This window comes from Marmota monax, unplaced genomic scaffold (assembly GCF_021218885.2).
Source record: "Marmota monax isolate L192 unplaced genomic scaffold, Marmota_monax_Labrador192_F-V1.1 WCK01_AAM20220418_F8-fsc00108, whole genome shotgun sequence".
Classification (NCBI taxonomy): Eukaryota; Metazoa; Chordata; class Mammalia; order Rodentia; family Sciuridae; genus Marmota; species Marmota monax.
Window position 1 is genome coordinate 1011546 of NW_026694593.1, and position 21540 is coordinate 1033085.

Sequence of the window (21540 nt, forward strand, 5' to 3'; positions counted from 1 at the left end):
GGAAAACACGCACAAGCCAAAGCTTAGGGGCTCGTAAAAACTTTTAATTACACTTCAAAGACATCGTACAGTGCAAAAGTGAATATTCCCTGCTGATATTCACAAGAGTTCATTGGGTCAGACGTTCACGTGTTTTCATTTCCCTCTCAGTGCTCCTGCAGTCAGGTTCCGGTCTTGCCCATTCTCTAGGAGTTTCTTCTAGTTTGGCTGCTAATCAATACACCAAATTGCCGGCTGCTTTGGTCTCCAAGTCGTAGGAAAATGGAAGTCCACGGTCTCATCCCCAGCAAAAACTGTCCTAAACCCAATCCCAGCTCCTAAACTATTAAGGGAAAGTAGGGGCCAGGGTCCCATTAATTCTCCACAACACCCTTGAAAACTGTGTGTGGGGCGGGGGACAGACAGGTGGAAGACTGAGTACCCTACAGGAGAGGAGCGGGGAGGGAGTCACACCTGAGGCAGGAGAGGACCCCCACGTCAGCACAGTGGGGAAGGTCGGAAGACCGGTTCTGAGGGAGAAGGGTGGCACTGAGAACACCATCCTCCACAGCGCTCACTGGGAAAAAACTTAAAAAAGAGAGGAGGGCCCTTGCTTCCTGTGTGGGTGGTTCTCAGGGTGAGTGATGAGCAGGAAGATTCGGAATGACCTGTGGGCCCAACCTTTAGGATGACTATTTATGAAAAGAAACTGGAAGACAAAGTGAAGGTAGGGACCAAAAAAAAAAAAAAAATTTTTTTAAATAAATAAAATGAAAAGGGGAAAATCCTTAACTAGAGACAAGACGGAACATGGTTGGAGGTGAAGGTAGTGAAATCTGGTTTTCAGAGTCTGGTATGGCCAGGGTGTAAGAAAGTGGGAAATATCAAGGCTTCAGGTAGCTAGCACCTTTCAATGGCACCGGGGCCTTCCCCAGCAGGTGGGACCATTAAATAGGTTTAAAGGATCATTCAGACCAAATGTTTCAAGTGGGAAGGCAGGGTTGACTGCCTCCTTCTCCTTCCATTCGCTGCACCTCTCCACCCAGCCCAGGCTTGGTGGAGGAGGTGGGGTGGGGAAGAATGAGGCAGGGGAGCAGGAGTGGGTCTCCTAGCTTCTGAGTGGAGCTTCAACAGATAATCTTGGCAGTATCAGGCTGGTAAATGCAGTGATCCTGGTATTAGGTGACTTCCTAAACTGCTCTTTATTCTCTTCAAGCACAGGGTACCATGACTGGGATGACTCTTTACACCCAGAGAGAAGGGGAAAAAAAACATTCCACATCTCAGATTTCCACTGTGAGACAACACTGTTGCCGTGAGTATGAGTGACTGGGGTGTATGTGTACCTCATGGCTGCCTCTCAATGGGGTTGAGAACCTCCACTGTTCTCTCCTAGGCTGGGCTCAGCTGGCCTGATGGGGAACACATACCCTCTTGTTTCTTTCCAAACCAACTACTCTGTCAACCTGACTTTTCAAGGTGGTGCTCCAAGCCCAGTGTACCCGATTCAGCCCAACCTATTTAGAACTGTGCCCCCCACCCCACTGTCCTCATCTGGGCCAGGGGAAGGCAACAGCTCATATTGTACAGGGGCTGCTGGGGTTGAAGGGACAGTGAAGGGATAGGACTGGGATTGAGGAAAAGGCTACGTGACATTTTCCCACCTGTCTAAGGCAGGGGTAGGCTCGGACAGCAGGACTGGTGCTTTAGCAGGACTACGACAAGAGCCTGGTTCACAGACGTTTAAAAATATACACATAAAATAAAGTATCAGCTTTTCTCCCCATCTCAGTAACTCCTCCAAAGAAAAGACGAGTGCTCTGTAGAGACAGGGATTTTGCTGCTCTGACTGTGCAAAAGTGCCTGGCAACTTACCCCAAAGTGTAAGAAATGCAGAGTAGTCTGGTGGGCAGCTCAGACCCAAATTAAAAATGAGCTAGCCTCAGAGGTGACATGGTAAGAGTGGGGGGCAACTGCTTAGAGTCTGGCTGAAAGCCCAAGAGGAGAAATCAGTGGTAGTCAATAAGCTCTATGCACAGATCTTCTCAGGACCTCAGGGAAGATGCAAAGGGAAGCCTGAGGGGGCTAGCAGGTCAGGCAAGGTGGGTCTCCAGGCCAGGAGCTGAGGAAGGGAGCCCAGTTCAGTAGGAGAATTAAAAATAGTTGGGGCAGGGAAGCCAGGCATGGAACCTCTTCAGCAAGAGCAGTCCAAAGTCTCTGTCCCTTTCCCAGACAGGCCACCTGGCCCAGGACAGGGCTGGGTATGTAGTGGGGGCATTAGAGAGGACACTATCTTCCCTGCTCTGCCCCCAGCCCAGAGTAGTGGGAAACAGCCAGCTTCTCTGCCCACCACTGGCTACCAGTGTCTTGAGTCCACCAGCTCCGGTCGCAGGCTGAGTTTCTTGAGGCTCTCATAGCCCACCACAATGACGATGGTGGAAGGAGTAGCTGAGATGATTCTGGCCGAGAGGCCCTTCATGAGGCCCCAAGGTCCCTCTTCTGCCATCAGCTGTCTGAAGGTCAGGATGATGGAGCTCTTGCCTTCAACCTGGAAGTCAACACAGTTGGGGATCACAGTCTGCGGTCAGTGCCCTCTGCACAGTCTCCCTCTGCCTCAGGCTCATGTGGGGAGAACTACCTGGGAGGCAGAAGGGCTGGATTCTGCTTCTGAGAACCAGAAAGCACAGGGACTTTGTATGCGTCCTGGTGCCAGACTGCCTGGGTTCGAAGTCTGATCCCCAGCTTATTAACAGCATATCCCTGGGCAATTTAACTCTTTACATTTCAGTTTCCTCAAATATAAAACAGTGATAATAGTTTTTATGCCATGAGGTTGTTCTGAACAAAAAGAAACTAATATTTGTAAATGCTGAGAACAGAACCTGGCAGAGAGTCAATGTTCAGTCATGTTAACTCTTCACATCGCTAGCTAAGCCACCTAGCTGTAAGTCTTGGCCAGGTTCTTCTCTCTGGTCTTGAGGATGGATGCTGGATTAAATCCCCTCCAAGGTCCTCTGCAGTTCTGCCAGTCTGGGAGTGTGACTCTAGTCATCTCAATCTGTCTGAAGCCCAGGGCGAGAACCCTCCCCTCCACCCTTGTCATCGCTCACACACACCATGGCCTGTCTTCCCTGTCGCACTGGAAGCTTGGCCAGGGCATTAATCTCTTCTTTCTCAGTGGTCCCACTCTTCCCCCACTCCTAAACCACACCCTTTAGAGACTGACCACTCAGCTCCTCGGCTGAACAGACACATTCCTTGTCCCCCTCCCTACAGCATGACCTACACAAGCTGATCCCAGCCCTCCCCAGTGCCCCTGCCTCCATCAGCACCTCCTCCACAGGCCCTTCTTCTTCACTAGTACCACCTCCTCTGACCACCTCTGCTCCCCAACCTTCCAGTTCTCCACAGCCATGCCAGGGGCTTTTCTAGCTACGCCTCTGGGAGCTCCTCAGAGTAGAGACCTGTCCTTTCCCTTGGATCTCCTAGAACACTCAGGACAGGCTCAGGAGAGAATGGGGACTAGCCAATCAGATGCCGGTGTATTCATTTTCAAATGCAGCAGGAGACATTCTTTTCTAGGGAGAAAAAATACCTGTATTTGCTACCTGTCTCCTTCTAGACATTCTGATAGCAGAGAAACTGACTTTATCTCCAAAATACTTTTTTGATGTTGTTGCTTTATTTTTTGTTTGGTTTGGTTTGGTTTTTTGAGAGGGGGTTCTACCATGTTGCATAGATTGGTCTTGAACTTCTGGACTCATGATCCTCTACGTCAGTCTCCTGAACAGCTGGGACTACAGACACAGGCCACCACATATGGCTCCCCAACCTGTTAATGTTCTTTTCCTTCCCTTTTCTCCTCACCATAACCCAATGATCCCATCTCTTGTTCATCTTTCTTGATTCTCCATCTTTCCCAAAAATCAGACAAAATATCCTTTGCAGCCAGCATGTTGGTGCAAACCTATAATCTCAGCTATTAGGGAGTCTGAGGCAGGAGGATTATAAGTTTGAGGCCAGCTTAGACAACTAAACAGGTGAAGAAAAGAGCTGGATACACAGCTCAGTGGTAGAGTACTTGTCTAGCATGACCAGGGCCCTGGGTTCAATTCTCCAATACTTAAAGTGGGGGGGAAAGAAAAACCAATCTCCCTTCTTTCCACCTAAAACTAGAGTAAAATCTACCCTTTGCAATATTATACACCATCATTCAGACTCTATTTCTAGGTGAAGGAAAGAGTCTTTGAGCTGACTGAAGACAGACTGTAAGGGCTTTGTCAGCATTTTTACTCAGTTGAAACAAAACAATCTGTGAAATCACTCTCCCCCAGCATGGTGACACACATCTATAATCCTAGCAACTTGAGAGGCTGAGGCAGGAGGATCACAAATTCAAAGCCAGACTCAGCAACTTAGCGAGACCCTGTCACAAAAATAAAAAATAGCCAGGTGTGGTGACAGGAGGCTGAGGCAGAAGGATCGCAATTCAAAGCCAGCCTCAGCAAAAGTGAGGTGCTAACCACTTAAAGAGACCCTGTCTCTAAATAAAATACAAATTAGGGCTGGGAATATGGCTCAATTGTCGAGTGCCCTTGAGTTCAATCCCCGGTACCAAAAAAAAAAGAACAGTCACTCTCACTCTCTGTTGAGAACCCATAGCCTAGTGGAAAAAAATCAGACAGACTTACGAAACTAACTGAAATCAATACCTTTTTTTTTTTTTTGTGTGTGTGTGTGTGTGTGTATCAGGGGCCAAATCTAGAGGCGCTTAACCACTGAGCCACATCCCCAGCCCTTCTTATATTTTATTTAGAGACAGGGTCTCACTGAGTTGCTTAGGGCCTCACTAAGTTGCTGAGACAGGCTTTGAACTTGAGATCCTATTGCTTCAGCCTCACGAGTTGCTAGATTACGGGTAATGTACCACTGTGCCCAGAGTTGAAATCAATACTTCCAATAATCACAACTGCAAGGTGAAGATAGAATGACTTATAGGTATGCTAATAGCTAGAAGAAACCAGGTAGAGTCACACAAGGTAGGAGACAGGGTAAGAAAAACAATCTAGGTACTTCCAAGTGCTCACTGGTTTGTTTCTGCAGATGAGAAGCACAAGGAAGGGACTTGGATGATCAGGAACAGACTGACTAGACCAAAAGACCATGTCACATAGAGGTCAAGGGAATGTTGGAGGGCCTGAAGATTATGTTTCTCATGGCTTCTCTGGGAGGAGGGTTGGGGAGGAGACCAGTATTACCTGCACACGAGTTCGGATGACATCCATGGGATTGGTGAGGATAGAGGCAGTGGCTGCAGCCAGGGGCCCCGAGATGGCTTGAAAGACAATGTGAGGGCACTCCTTAGGACACAGGTGCGAGAGCTGCTCTGAAATCCAGGGAAAGACAATGCCTGAGACATGAGGTACCACCAAACTGCCCTCACCGTTTCTGCTTGCTTTTACTCACTTTCGCAACCATGACAAGCCCTCCATCCTTTGCCACCTGAGACCTACGATTCCCATCTTTTCTCTTCCCTGTTTATGCCTTCATCCAATTGTCAGGAGCTGCCTGGATGCAGATGCCTTAAGTCCTAATGCATGGGTTCTGAACAATTATTGCATTCAGTCTGGCACGGTAGTGCCAGGTGGCAGTAACTTGGGCATTACCCCAACTCGGATAACAAGGCGTGGCTCCAGGAGTAAGCGTCTCTGCAGGGGGTTGAGTTACACTACCTATTCCTATGTAATCCTACCCCATTGCCCTTTTGGGGATAGAATGTTCCATGGACCCTCCCCTTGTGTGTCCCATATATAAGAATAAAGAATTCCAGTGGCTCTTTCTCTTTTCACAGACCCCTAAGGTCTCAGAGCTGTCCCTGGACTATTGAAAAGGTACTTCTGTGTGTTTGCGTGCTTTCTTCGCCGTTTTTTAAGTTATTGGAATAGTCAGATTTTGTGAACCAGCATTAAGTCGCCAGCTGGGATAGATGGCAATATTCAATAACAAGAAAAAAAAAAAATCACATTATACATCTCAGGCCCCTTCTAGAGTCATCTTGGTGATATCACCCATTTAAATAGGATAAGACTCCCCTGGAAAAGAGAATATCAAAACCTCTTTATAGATGACTCCTTTCATCTGATGGACAGAATATTCTTCCTGATATAAAAACTGTGTTCTTGCTCGGTTCCTCCCAAGTCATAGGCTAGACAAGCAGATGCTACATATTTGCTTACATATGCATTAAATAATTTTGGTAGGATAAACTGTGACACTGATTGTCTCTATGAAAGGGAACTGGATGACTCCAGTGTGTAAAGAGTCTTTTCATTGCATACTGTATTCCTTTACCCATCTTTTGAATTTTGGCCAGTGTGATTTTTTTTTTTTTTTGGTGGGGGGGAGGGCAGTACTGGGGATTTAACTCAAGGTCTCATACATGCTAGGTAAGTGCTCTGCCACTGAGCTACATCCCCAGCCACTATATGAATGTTTTTATAAATAAAAACAAGTAATTTTAGGACTGGGGTTGTAGCTCAGTGGTTGAGTGCTTGCCCAACAAGTGTGAGGCACTGGGTTTGATCCTCAGCACCACATAAAAATAAATTAAATAAAGGTATAAATAAATATTGGTATAAAAAGTTTAAAATAGAAATTCTTATCCCACAGTGAGAACTTTTCACCAGCCTATTTCAAGAAGAAAAATGCACTGGGAAGCTGAGGCAGGAGGATCACAAGTTTGAGGTCAATGTCAGCAACTCTGAGCAACTTAGCAAGACCCTATCTCAAAATTTTAAATTTTAAAAATGACTGTGAATGTAGCTCAGTGGTAAAGTACCTCTGGGAGCAATTCCCAATATCACAAAAACAGAGAGAAAGGAAAATTAATTTTTCTAAATGTCAATGACAAAATAGTACCTGGATTCATTCATTGCCAATACCACTGGAAAGTCCACTGTGATTGAACTTTTCTGCTTTAACTTTTCTGGATGTGAAAAGGAGTTCATTAATTTATCCAACAAAGATTTATTGAGTGATTACCATGAGCTTATCACCCTGGTTCTTCAGGACTTAACAGTGAATAAAAGAATGTGGCTCAAGCAGTAGCGCGCTCGCCTGCCATGCGTGCGGCCTGGGTTCGATCCTCAGCACCACATACAAGTAAAGATGTTGTGTCTGCCGAAAATTAAAAAATAAATATTAAAAAAAAAAAAAAGAAAAGAAATTCACATTCTAGTGGGGGAAGACAGACAATAAACAAATAAAAAGTGGGCTGGGGATGTGGCTCAAGCGGTAGCGTGCTCTCCTGGCATGTGTGCGGCCAGGGTTCGATCCTCAGCACCACATACAAAGATGTTGTGTCCGCCAAAAAATAAAATATTAAAAAAATTCTCTCTCAAAAAAATTAAAATAAAATAAAAAATTGGAGGCACAAAATTAAAAAAAATAAAATAAAAAGAAGGTATGTACTGTAGATGAAAATAAAGCAGGAAAGGGAGATGGGAAGGCCAAGGGTGAGGGTGAAGAAGTGTCCATTTTTAACAAGTAGTCATAGAAGTCCTTTCCAAGAAGTGAAGATGAGCAGAAAGATGAAAAAGAGGGTACAAGCCACATGGATCTGTGGAAAGAGCTCTCCAGGCTCAAGATAATATCCCATGCAAAGTCTCTTCACCTCAAGAGCACACCTGAATTGTTCAAGGGGCAGTGAATTCAGTAGCCTGGAGCAGAATGAGAGAAAGAAAGTAATGAGACCCAAGAGGTAAGCCATTTAGAGCCTGAAGCCATTGCAAGAACTTTGATTCCCTCTCAATTTTCTCTTCTATGGTCAGTCACCATACTGCTAAGAATTTTTTTCTCATGCTCCTAGTTTTGGTAGTTTGTAACCAAGCAACTAAAGACAGGAGGAGGAGAAGTAGGGAGGAGGGGGTTGGCAGGGCAGAAGTGAGGGCTTCCAAGTCCCAGCTGGCATGGCAGAGCTCCTTCAGCCCTACCAGAATCACCTCTTCCCCAGTTTCTAATCACTTTCTTCCCCAGAGTTGGCGTGCAAACAGAAACAGTGGGGAAAACAACAAAAACACAAACAGTGAATTGGCAGTTGTGCCTTACTGGGTGCCCTGTTTCTCCTGCAAAGAAAGCATTTTGCAATCACAAAATGTAGCATTGGGATCCAGATTCCAATTCTGACTATACCTACATAGCATGCCACTTTCCTGGGGATAGGGAGGGGATGAATAAAACAAAGGCAAAGGGGTGGAGGGAAAGAGTTCCTGTCTTTCCCTCCTCTCCATTATTCATTCAAAGGCTGAGGATATAGCTCAGTTGGTGGAGTGCTCACCTAGCATCCAAGAGGCCCCAGCACCACAAAAGCAAAACAATAATAATTAGTAGTAGTATCATTCATTCATGCATTATTCATTCAATAAATGTTTGTTGAACACCTATTATTTACAAGGCAGAAGATAATCCCATCCAGCCATGGTGGCACAAAACTGTAATACCAGTGATTTGGTGGTAGGCTAAGGCAGGAGGATCCTAAGTTCAAGGTCAGCCTCAATAATTAAGTGACCCCTAAGCAATTTAACAAGAATTGTATCAATAAAAAAAGGGGGGATGGGGATTCGCTGGTGTAATGGCACACACCTGTAATCCCAATGGCTCAGGAGGCTGAGACAGGAGGATGGTAAATTCAAAACCAGCCTCAGCAATTTAGGGAGGCCCTGAGTAATTTAGAGAGACCCTTTTTTTCAAAGTTTAAAAATTAAAATGGGCTGGGGATATGGCTCAGTGGTTAAACACCCCTGGGTTCAATCCCTAGTACCTCACCCACAAAAAAAAAAAAAGATTAACCCAGGTCAATGACACACAAAAAAAGAAGATAAACCCAGGTCAAAGACACCGTGATAAGCAGTAGACATAAAACAGAGAAACAGGGAAATACCTTCATGGAAATTATATTCCAATCAAGAGCTAAAGTTTAGGGTAAAATAACTGCAAATCATGACAAGTGCTAAGAAGGAAACAAGGTGCCAAAACAGAAAACATAAACAGCCTTCTTTCCAATAGAGTGGCTAGAGAAGTCTTTGCAAAGGTGGGCCTGAAACGTGAGAAGGAGCCAGCCACACACCAGAGGAAAGAGCTTCCTAGGCGGAGAGAACATCATCTGCAAAGGCCCTGAAGCAGGACAGAGCTTCATGTGAACCAGGAAACTCAGGAACATCAGTGAGGCTGGAGCAGAGTGGAGAAGCAGAGAAGCAGAGGCCACAGGGTGCCGCGCTGTGGAGCCCATGAGAAGAAAACTGGATTTTATTCTAAATGCCCACAAGGCAGCCTCGACACTTGAAGCAAAAGGAAATGACAAGAACCAATCTCACTCAACAGATATTTATTGAACACTCAGCCACCAAGCCAGTGTTGGAAGGTAGGATAGTGAACAAAAACAGAGATGGCCCCTGTTCTAACACACTGCAGTTCCAACGGGGAAAGAGACATTAACGTAATAATCACATGAATGAATGTATCATTACAGACTCAGCTGAGTGATCTGAAAGAAATGTGGCTTCATATGAACATCCAAAAAGGAAGCCAGCCTAGACTGGGGCAGCAGGGAAGATGCCTCCATCATAAGACTCTTGCGAGAAGGAAATAAGGATGAAGATGCAAGGTCACCCCACACAGAGCTCGCACACGGGGCATTCAGCCAGTGTTATTTTCTTCCCCTTCCAAGAACATTTCCACATAGCAGAAAAGATAAGGCAAACAATAAAATCAACACAAATGTATACTACCTTAAGAAAGATTCAAGCAATTTCAGCAGGAATAGAGAGAAAATGGGGAGAGACTTTCTCGAATCACCAGGACTAAATATGAGACAAGAAGGAGGGAGTGGTCAAGCACAATTCCCAAGGAGTCAGCCTAAAAGATGTGGAGAAAAACAAGGCCTCTGACAGATGAAGTCAGTCAGAAGGGAAAGCCAGCATACTTACATGAAAAAAATTTCAAATGTCAGTAGATGCCTTCATGTCAAGAGGTCCAAGAGTCAGAATGTCTGACCAGACTTTGGAAAAGGTTAATTTGGGAACGAAAGATACTAGACATATTGGGGAAATGCACCTCTAATTGTAAATAAAACCAAATGAGGACAGAAAGCCAAACAAATGTTCACACTTCCTGGGACTCTTTTCCCTTCCTCCCTCACTCCCTCTCTCCCTTCTTTCCTTCCTGTTTTGTAGTGATCAAACTCAAGACCTCACACATGCTAAGCAAGTGCTCTTCCACTCAGCTGTACCCCAGCTCTTTTGTTATTTTGAGATAGGGTCTTTTAAGTGGCTGAGGCGCCTGAAACTTGTGCTCCTCCTGCCTCAGCCTTCTGAGTTGCTGGGATTATAGGTATGCACTACTGCACCAAGCCTGGGAAGCTTTTCTTTTCTTTTTTTTTTAAGTGGTAGTTAGACACAATACCTTTATTTTATTTATTTATTTATTTTTACATGGTGCTGAGGATCGAACCCAGGACCTCACATGTGCGAGACAAGTGCTCTTTCCAGGCCCTGGGAAACTTTTTTAATATTAAGATTGCCAGAATCTGGCAGAGTGCAGTGGCATGCGCCTACAATCCCAGCAGCTTGGAAGGCTGAGGCAGGACGATCAGGAGTTCAAAGCCAGCCTCAGCAGAAGTGAGGTGCTAAGCAACTCAGTGAGACCCTGTCTCTAAATAAAATACAAACAAAAAATAGGGCTGGGGATGTGGCTCAGTGGTCAAGTGCCCCTGAGTTCAATCCCTGGTATCTGCCCACACAAACAAAAAAAAGATTGCCAGGATCTTCCATGGTGGCACACACTTGTAATGTCAGAGACTCAGCAGGTTGAAGCAGGAGGATCTCAAGTTCAAGGCCAGCCTGGGCAACTTAGCAAGACCCTGTCCCCAAATAAAAAATATGAAGGGCTGGGAATATAGAATCCTAGGTTCAACCTCCAATAACACAAAATACAAAAAATAAATTTTGCCAGGCATGGTGGTACACACTTGTAATCCCAGCAGCTTGGGAGGCTGAGGCAGGAGGATGGCAAGTTCAAAGCCAGCCTCAGCAATATAGTGAGGCCCTAAGCAACTTAAAGGACTCTGTCTCAAAATAAAAAACAGGGTTAGGGAGGTGGCTCAGTGGTTAAGTGCCTGTGCGTTCAATCCCTGGTACAAAAAAAAAAAAAAAATTTTTTTTTTTTTAGAGATTTTCAAAATTCATTTCCAAAAGGTCAGGGGTAGAGTCTAAGAATCTGAATTTTACCAAAGAGTCCAGATGAAACAGAAGAAGAAAGAGAGTTAGCAATAAAAAGAAGGTATAATCAAGAAAATAAAAGAATCACCAGAAAAGTACAGTGCCATAGGATGAAATGATTACAGGACAGGAAGTCATTAGAAAGTACCCTTTGGGGGCTGGGGATGTGGCTCAAGCGGTAGCGCACTCGCCTGGCAGGCGTGCGGCCCGGGTTCGATCCTCAGCACCACATACAAACAAAGATGTTGTGTCCGCCGAAAACTAAAATAAATATTAAAAAATTGTGCTGCTATGAACATCGATGTAGCAGTATCCCTGTAGTACGCTCTTTTAAGGTCTTCAGGGAAAAGTCCAAGAAGGGCAATAGCTGGGTCAAATGGTGGTTCCATTCCCAGCTTTCCCAGGAATCTCCATACTGCTTTCCAGATTGGCCGCACCAGTTTGCAGTCCCACCAGCAATGTACAAGAGTACCCTTTTCCCCACATCCTCTCCAGCACTTGTTGTTGTTTGACTTCATAATGGCTGCCAATCTTACTGGAGTGAGATGGTATCTTAGGGTGGTTTTGATTCATAGCAGCACAATTCACAATTGCTAGACTGTGGAACCAACCCAGATGCCCTTCAATAGATGAATGGATAAAAAAAATGTGGCATTTATACACCATGGAGTATTACGCAGCACTAAAAAATGACAAAATCATAGAATTTGCAGGGAAATGGATGGCACTAGAGCAGATTATGCTTAGTGAAGCTAGCCAATCCCTAAAAAACAAATACCAAATGTCTTCTTTGATATAATGAGAGCAACTAAGAACAGAGCAGGGAGGAAGAGCAGGAAGAAAAGATTAACATTAAACAGATACATGAGGTGGGATGGAAAGGGAGAGAAAAGGGAAATTGCATGGTAATGGAGGGAGACCCTCATTGTTATACAAAATTACATATAAGAGGTTGTGAGGGGAATGGGAAAATAAACAAGGAGAGATATGAATTACAGTGGATGGGGTAGAGAGAGAAGATGGGAGGGGAGGGAGGGGGGATGGTAGAGGATAGGAAAGGCAGCAGAATACAACAGTCACTAATATGGCATTATGTAAAAATGTGGATGTGTAACCGACGTGATTCTGCAATCTGTATTTGGGGTAAAATTGGGAGTTCATAACCCACTTGAATCTAATGTATGAAATATGATATGTCAAGAGCTTTGTAATGTTTTGAACAACCAATAAAAAAAAATTTAAAAAAAAAAAATTCTCTCTCTCTCTCACACTCTCACTCTCTTAAAAAAAAAAAAAAAAAAGAGCCTTCTCCCTGGGAGGTGGGACTTGGTTGCTGGAGGTGCCCACCTTTAAAAAAAAAAAAAAAAAGAAGAAAGTACCCTTTGGGACAGGACGGAATGCCCAGTGCGAAAGGCAAGAAACCAGCAGCAGCCATCAGGAAGCTTGTGAGGACAGATGCCCTGACCAGAATGTGGTAGTGACCCACGGCTGGGGAAGCAGGCACACTCAGGTCCCGCACTCGGCAATGTGCTCTGACCTTTCAGAAAGCAAAATGTCTACCGAAGCCCTAAGTAATTCAGATTCTGGAAAATATTTAAAGAGTAAAATATCTTATTAACAAAGACACATTGTAGGAATGGAAACGTTCAAAGTTCAATCACACTTTGTTTAATAATGTTGAAGGAAAACATCCAACTCAAAAGCTCACTATTGCTAGGTGCAGTGGTGCACACCAGTTATCCCAGCAGCTCAGGAGGCTGAGGCAGGAGGATTCCAAGTTTGAGACCAGCCTCAGCAACTTAACAAGACCCTGTCTCAAAATAAATATTTTTTTTTTAAAAAAAGGGCTGGGAATGTAGCTCAGTAGTTAAGTACCCCTTGATTCAATCTCACCAGTACACCCAAAAAATAAAAAAGCTCACTACTATCTTCAAATCCCAAACATCCAACAGCTTTTGAACCCCACCACCTTCCAATTCTCTGGCAATACTCTGCTAACACAAGGTGATCCCAGCACACCCAGAGCACGCACTATGAACTGTTCTATACTCACCTACTTTACTTCTCTGACCCCCTCATTACATTCACAAGCTCTTTGAAGGTAGAACCATGTCTCACTCATCTTTGAATCCTCTTGGATTCAAACAGTTGTTGGATGAATGGCCCATTCCCCCATTAACTCTCATCTCCACTGCAACCTGCACAGAGCAGCAGTACCTCACCCTATCAGTAGCCCCCATCCCCCATTTTCCTGGCCCCTGCTTACCTGCATAGAAGTGATAAAAGGGCCACCAGACAGCACTGTTTGGGATATAGGTAAGCAGTGAAGCCACGTAGCCTCGGTAGAAACCTCGAAGCCCATCAGCTCGCAGGATCTGCCTGATGATGTCTTTCGTTTGGCCAAAGGCAATTATCCCGTGTCCCTCTGGGTTCCCACGCACCTGGAAGCGGCCCATTTTCTCCCCCTTGCGCTGCATCATCAGGTGCTGGGAGACCACGTCAATGGGCACTGTGATGCTCTGGGCCACAAGGGAGGCCGAGCCACCAGCCACTAATGATTTCACTGTGTTGCTCTGGCTGTAGTCAGCTACAAATTTCCGGGTGAGCTCATAAGTGGTGACATAGCACTGGCCAGAGATGAGGGTAAAGGTGTTGACCAGGAACCCCCGGTAGAGGCCAGACACACCATCTGCTCGCAGGATCTTAATGAAGGCATCAAAGGTCCCATGGTAGAGGCTCTTGCCCTTCTGAACCTGCAGGCGGGTGCGGATGAGGGTAAATGGGTAGACGCTGACCCGGATCATCATGGTCATTGCCACACCAAACACGTAGAACTTCTTCTTGTCCAGATGTTCCCACTCAATGATCTGGATATTTCGTTTGTCCTCCATTGTGCCTGGAGACCTGGGATTTGGACAGGGTGGAGCGATGTGAGGAAGGAGGTCAGAACTTTGTGCTTTCCCCTCTGGGCTAGTTTCTAAATTCCCCTTCTCCTCTCCTGGGACACCCACCTCCCCAAAGCTTAGACTTCACCCCGCTTGGCTCTGCCCATCACCGGCCTTCAGAAATCAGCATCTTGACCGTCCTTCACAATTCTGGTCCCCATACAGAAATCATCCCTCGCCATCGTGACCCTCCTGACTCCACTCTTAGCTCAGTCCCCGACCCTAGCATCTGGGACTGTCCATCCTGCACTTTCTCTGCCTGGGCCACCGTGACACAGCCCGAGGCAGGGACCACTCTCCTTGTCTGGCCCAGCCAGGCAGAGTTCAGAATGCTGTGGTCAAAGGAACCACCTGGAAGGTTGCAGGGCCTTTTGAAGTTGGCTAATGGGATGTCATTAAGTGACATTTAGGAGTTTCATGAAGGCTGGAAGGGACTGCTCCATTTAAAAATATTTATTTTTTAGTTATAGGTGGACACAACATCTTTATTTTATTTTTATGTGGTGCTGAGGATCGAACCGTACCTCACGCAAGCTAGGCGAGCGCTCTACCTCTGAGCCACACCCTCAGCCCCAAGTGCTCCATTTATTGTGCCCCTGGGCTCACTGAGAAGGCACCATGTTGGCCGTACATCCTCAGCAAGGTGCCTCTTGCCACCATTTACCAGCTGACAAGTCTGATTTCTTTTAATTAATTTATTTATTTTAATTAGGTATATATGACAGCAGAATGCATTTTCATTCATTGTATACAACTGCAGCACAACTTTACATGTCTTTGGTTGTACACAATACAGCATCACACCATATGAGCAGTCATACATGTACCTAGGGTAATGATGTCCATCTCATTCCACCGTCTTTCTTACCCCCATGCATCCTTCCTGCCCTCCTTCCCCTTTGCCCAAAGTTCCTCCATTTTTCACATGCCTCCCTGCTCCCTGACAGATCTGATTTTGTTCATGGTTTCCCGTGCTGGCCTCTCTGAGCCCCCCTTTTCCAATCTGTATTAGAAGAAAGTGAAGGGAAGAGCCCAAGTCGGGCTTTTACACCACAGGCACCCCCATCACCCTCCAGGGAAAAGAATTAGAGACCCAGGGACAGGCCAAAGGTCAGAGTCCTCTTTGGTTATTAGATAGCACTCCAGAAAGGGAAAAGAACCACCTAGAAGCCTAGCGCTACAAATTGGAGGACATGTCTGACCCTGTGCTTTCAACCTAAGCATACAGAGCACAACCGCAGCCCTAGAGAATGAAGGGAGAAATGACAGATACACAGACTCTGCCGCCAAGAAATTCAGTCTGTTCAAGGAGACACCGCATCCCTCTAGGGAATGGATATAAGACACAAAGAGAAAGAGACTGGGGCAAATGATTGTACATGTGACCCATATGTTAAGTTTATTCATTGCTTAGACTTTCGAACAAACCAGTAAACTTACTAATATAATAACTGTCTAAAATCAGGAGCTTCAAATTTAGGAAATGTGAAACCAGAGGACATCATATACTTAGTGGAAATGTCATATGCTCTAGTGTAGCCCACTGGTTATATAGGATACTGGAAATTTTCACCCAGGCAGGGAAAGTGGGAAGTTAAAAGTTCCAGGAAGTGAGAAGCCAGGGACTCCCCTGGCTTTTGAGACAAGAGATGGGTAAGGAGATGGCCACCTCGTGGGGACAACTCTAGAGGACTGAAATGTTCTACACAAACAATTCTGGTGGCAAGCCTCATGCTAGGTGTCTAACCAGAGTCCATCCTCAGTCACCTTCCCTAACAGAAGTCCCAACTCAGGCTTAGGTAGCTTTTGTTCCATGGGAATTGCTCTTGGAGTCTCTGGAAGTCCAGGGGTGGGGGAGGTTGGCTTTTCAGGAATCCCTGAGCTGCACTGTTACCACTTTCATTAGAGTATGGGTTACCCACAGCGCAGTCTGAGTAGCTGAGAGCCGAGGCATGGGTGAGGTGCGTGGAACAAGACAGGCTTCCTGGAGGACAAAGCAGCTTGAATAAAGAAGGAATACAGGGGCTGGGGCTGGGGCTCAGCAGTAGAGCTGAGGCTGCGGCTCGCCTAGCACATGCGGGGCCCTGAGTTCAATTCTCAGCACCACATAAAAATAAAGGTGTTGTGTCCAACTACAACTAATAAATAAATATATAATATGAAGGAATACATGCACACAGTGCAAAGAAAACAGCAATGGCTTGGAGACAGAAGACCCGTTAAAGGGGCTGTCCACAGTGGGAAATCTAGGCCATGAGAAATGAGGCAGAGGTGGGGTTCTACAGGCAGGAGGACCCTCAGAACACTGATGTGCCACTGCTAGGAGCCAAGATGGCCCTCCTCCCCAGGCTCAGCCTGAGATACCCACCAAGTCCAGTGGTGCAATCTTCTTTGAACCCTCCAAGAGAAGGTGGTCACTGTCTGTCCTGCCCACAGTATTTGTCATCTGGAGACCCAAGGTCATGCTTCCCTCACCACTGAGAGGTAAAGACACACAGGCAAAGGCTAGGATTTACTGACTATCACCACCTCATGCAGCCCTTACAACTTAACCTGCGTACAGTTAAACATTTATGACAAGTGAGGACATAGAGGGCTGGACAAGTGAAGTATAACAGGCCCAAGGTCATGCAGCTGGCCAGTGGTGAAGGGAGCATACAAGCCAAGATTTCTTTACTCCACCATGCCTTCTACCCCATGGGAGTTGACGATTCCAACACAAATCCTTCTGTTCAGTGTCAAGAAAGTCATTCCCACCACGGGGAGGTGAAGTTAATGCCCTCATGACTGCAGGTCACTGGAGGGTTAAGCATAAGCCCCAGGCCATGCAGATGCCCAGGAACTTCTCTCACTTTGTTTCAGAGAAAGCCAAGGCTGCTCTGCTCCTGGAATGACTGAGCAGGCATGTTTCAGCACAGGACAAACACAGTAGGACTCAGGCAAGACGGCCTCCTGCAGGCACGTGCAAACTGAGTGCTGTGCAGGGCAGAAGGGCACAGCCGGCCATGAGATTCTGTTCCAGGACCTGGTTTCCTGAGTGCCTCTTCAACCTGTCAAGCTGAATCACCAAGTACCAGCATCTCCTGATAAGAAATTCTATGACAGGTTGAGCACGGTGCCACACACCTGTAATGCCAACAGCTCAGGAAGCTGAGGCAGGAGGATCACAGTTCAAAGCCAGCCTCAGCAACTTAGGGAGGCTGTCAGCAACCTAGCAGACAGCCTAGCAAGACTCAGTCTCGGGCTGGGGATGTGGCTCAAGCGGTAGCGCGCTCGCCTGGCATGCGTGCGGCCCGGGTTCGATCCTCAGCACCACATACAAAGAAAGATGTTGTGTCCGCCAAAAACTAAAATAAATAAATAAATATTTAAAAAAAAAAAAAAAAAAAAAAAAAAAGACTCAGTCTCAAAATGAAAAATAAAAAGGGGCTAGGGGTGTGGCTCAGTGCTTAAGTGCCCTGGGTTCAATGCCTGGTATCAAAAAAGAAAAGAAATTCTACAACAGGATACAATGTACCATTTCTTGCCTTGCCTCCATCTCTCCCCTGCCCAGTCTATTTTAAACTCCTAGAAGGAAACTAGGATTCTCTGAAGAAGGTAAGGCCTACTGTTGTCATAGTAACAGGAGAAGCCATTAAGGGTTGGACCTCAAAGGATGAGCCACTGCCAGATGCCATGTTGCACATCTGTAATCCCAGCGACTTCGGACACTGAGGCAGGAGGATCACAAGTTCAAAGTCAGTCTTAGCAATTTAGCAAGGCCCTAAGCAAATTAGCAAAACCCTGTCTCAAAATGAAAAATGAAAAGGGGCTAGGGATGTGGTTCAGTGTTGAGCATCCCTGGGTTCAATCCCTGGTACTAAAAAAAAAAAAAAAAAAAACAAGGAGCCACTTCAGAAGGGTGAGGGCACTGTACCCACCCCATCTGCCTTTTCAAAAGGAGGTTACTCCTAAATGGTGAGATCTCAACCTGTTGTTATATAACCTTCAAGTTTCCTGCTGAAATATCAAAACCAGCTCCTCTTGTTTTACCCTCTGGAAAATCCTCTTTGCAGATACGTTTATGCAAACTTCCTTCAGTATTCCCTTCACCCAAGTGAGTCAGCTCAACTTCTTTATGGTTCTTTCTCAGACCCTTATTTGTGTGTCTGGCTCCAATTCCAGATTTTCTCCCACTTTTAAAACTGCTCAGGTTTGGGCTGGGGATGTAGCTCAGTGGTTGAGTTCTTGCCTAATATACACAAGACCTGGGTTCAATTCTCAGCACCATAAAAGCAAACAAACAAACAAAAAACCTACTCAGGCTTGCATGCTTCTTGTGAGGACCCAACAGATGACCCAGGATTAGTGAACACTGTGTCCTTAAGTGATCAAATGAAATATCAGAGGTGGAGCTCCCACTACTGATTCTACCAGTGGGAAGGGAGAAACTGGCCCAGGTGTGTACCTCTGCTTCACTTGTACTCTCCTTGCACACACACATACAAACACAAATCATGCAAGCCTATTCACTAAGTTCTAAGATAAAACTCTGGCTCAGGAGAAGACAGTATTTTCTAGAAGGCAAGGATATACAATGGAAAGAACACTAGTCATCAGTAGATCCATATTTGAGTCCCCCATTATTTACTGGTGTAAAACTGGAACCAAGTCACTTCACTGGAATTCAGCTTCTTCGTCTGTGAAATGGGGCTAATCAAAGCTGCAGCAGCTACACAAGGATTGTGGTGCAACTCCATAGGAGCTAAAAATTGTGAAAGCATTTTGTTAACAGCAAAGCATTTCTGTTATCACAGAAAGCTCTACTGCATAGGGATGCTCTTGCCACTCAGACTGGTCCACTAACTGGCATCACAAGCATCATCTGGGCACTGATTAGAAATGTAGAATCTGGGCCACACACCTGTATAATCCCATCAGCTCGGGAGGCTGAGGCAGGAGTATCACAAGTTCAAAGCCAGCCTCAGCAACTTAGCAAGGCCCTAAACAACTTATCAAGAACCTGTCTCTAAGGCGCTGAGTTCAATCCTTAGCACCACATAAAAATAAAGTATGGTGTCCAACTACAACTAAAACAAAATAAATATTACAAAAAAAAAGAAAAACCTGTCTCTAAATAATATATATAAAAAAAAAAAAAGGCTAGGGATGTGGCTCAGTGCTTGGTACCTGGGTTCAATGACCAGGAAAAAAAAAAAAAAAGAAAGACAATAGAGCCAGGTGTAGTGGTGCACACTTGTAATCCCAGCAATTTAAGCTGAGATAGGAGGATCACAAGTTCAAGGCCAGCCTCAGCAATTTAGCAAGGCCCTAAGCAACTTATCAAGATCCTGTCTCAACCAGGTGTAGTGGTGCACACTTGTAATCCCAGCAATTTAAGAGGCTGAGACAGGAGGATCACAAGTTCAAGGCCAGCCTCAGCAATTTAGCAAGGCCCTAAGCAACTTATCAAGATCCTGTCTCAAAATAAAAAATAGGTGGGAAAGTAGCTTAGTGGTAGAGTGCCCCTGGGTTCAATCCCCAGTACAAAAAATAAATAAACAATCTAGGGATGTAGCTCAGTGGTAAAGTGCCTCTGGGTTAAACCCCCCAGTAGGACACTCTCACACACATGAACACACAAAGAAATACAGAATTTCAAAGCTGAGTGAGGTGGTGCACATATGTAATCCCAGCTACTCAGGAGGCTGAGGCAGGAGGATCACAAGTTTGAGGACAGCCTGGCAATTTGACAAGACCCTATTTCAAAATAAAAAGGGCTGGGGATATAGTTCAGTGGCACAGTGCCCCTGCGTTCAAGTCCCAGTACAACGAAGAAAAAGAAAAACAGAACTTCAGGCTGTACCCTAGATCTGCTGAATAAGAGCTAACAACTTTTAAAAGATCACTAGATGCACGTCAAAGTTTGGGAAGCATTGCTTTAAATATTAGGGACTGTCAATATAAGAATTACAACACCTATCTAGGAATCCTGGATCATTATGACATTATGATCCCAAAGCCCTCTGACTCCATCCTAACTTGTCACTGGAACTGGGCACAATGGATCATTTGGTCCATTCCAGACTTTCCAGTCAAACACCAATCAAATCACCTTATACAACTACTGACAAGACACTCATGGGTTCCCACTTCTCAGATGTAAACAAGAGTGGAGACAAGCATCCTCTATTCCTTCTGTCCTTCCTACAGCATCTGCATCAGATCTCTGCATCCCGGAGCTGTCTGCCATGAAACGTGACTACATTTGCCCACCTGTCCTACTGAACATACATTTCCCAGGCGATGCCCCGACCCCTCCTTCAAGGTAATCTCCTTCCTCTGACATGGCAGCCCTCCTTGGTCTTCCATAAGTACCCACGTGATCCCTCTCATAGAGGCCACATGACAGTCCTCTCCACACACTCCACATGGCAACCCTCTTTATGCAGATTTGGTCCCGGTCCCCCGCACAGTCACCTCTGGGTCCTAGGACCTGCTCCTCACAACGCTTCTTTTGCTGTCCGTGAATCTCATACTCCTCAGCCGGACTTGCCCTTCGTTCCCCAAACTGCAGGGCGAGCTCTAGAGCCTGGCAGCCGAGCATCGCTGACATCCACTGCCCCCCAGGCAGGTCCGGGTCCTTAGAGACCTCAGCCCTCAGGCACCGCTACTCCCACGGTTTCTTACCTTCTCAGACCCCGGGGGCTCCACCGCGTCTGAGGCGAACTCCAACCCCGGACCTCTAGGCCGCAGGCCCCGCTTGACCCTCCGTTCCCAGCGGCTGCCAGCCTCTGGTCGCATCTTCCTCCATCTCGACTAGGATCCCGGTACTGCCGGAACCGGAAACTGGGACGCTGTCATTCACGCCCCCCCCCCCGGTAACTGCACCAATGGCGTTCTGAGCCTTTGAGCCTCCCCCAGGAGCGAGGATGGGCGGTCCAGACGGCCATCTTGCCTTAGGGCGGTAGCCACGCCCCCTCTGCCTTCGCGGCGCCCCCAGGTCTAAAGCGCATGCGTGCTCTGCTAGGGCTGTTTCTAATTCGTAGATGAGTCCCTGATCCTTTCTTGAAGATCCAGTTGTAAGTGGGGTCATCGCGTGCTTTAGGATCCGTTGGAATCTTTATGTTCAAATCTGATCTTTAGAGTGAGATCCCCAGCAATGCAAGGGGAAAAAAAATGTAATCTTTAATTTTTGTGTAGCTTTTCTCATTTTTTTTTATAGAGCCCAAACAATAGAGGTCAAAGTGCGGCAGGAAGGACTGAGGTTAGATAACTAATTTTGAGGTTTAGGAACTAAAAAAATTGCAGGAATGAAGGACATCTTGGAGGTGGAGAAAATAACATTAAGGGTCTCATCCAGC

The 21540-nt window shown here is 46.0% G+C and overlaps 1 protein-coding gene across 1 annotated transcript; it reads right to left on the reverse strand.

Moving 5' to 3' along the window:
• Window positions 1–23: 23 nt before the first annotated feature.
• On the reverse strand, window positions 24–21023 carry Slc25a44 (solute carrier family 25 member 44). Its single transcript, XM_046421944.2, has 4 exons — window positions 20867–21023; window positions 13519–14156; window positions 5238–5365; window positions 24–2527 (listed from the first exon to the last, which is right to left on the reverse strand). The coding sequence occupies exons 2-4, from the start codon at window positions 14141–14143 to the stop codon at window positions 2336–2338; spliced, it is 945 nt and encodes a 314-aa protein (XP_046277900.1). The 5' UTR covers window positions 14144–14156; window positions 20867–21023; the 3' UTR covers window positions 24–2335.
• Window positions 21024–21540: the final 517 nt, after the last annotated feature.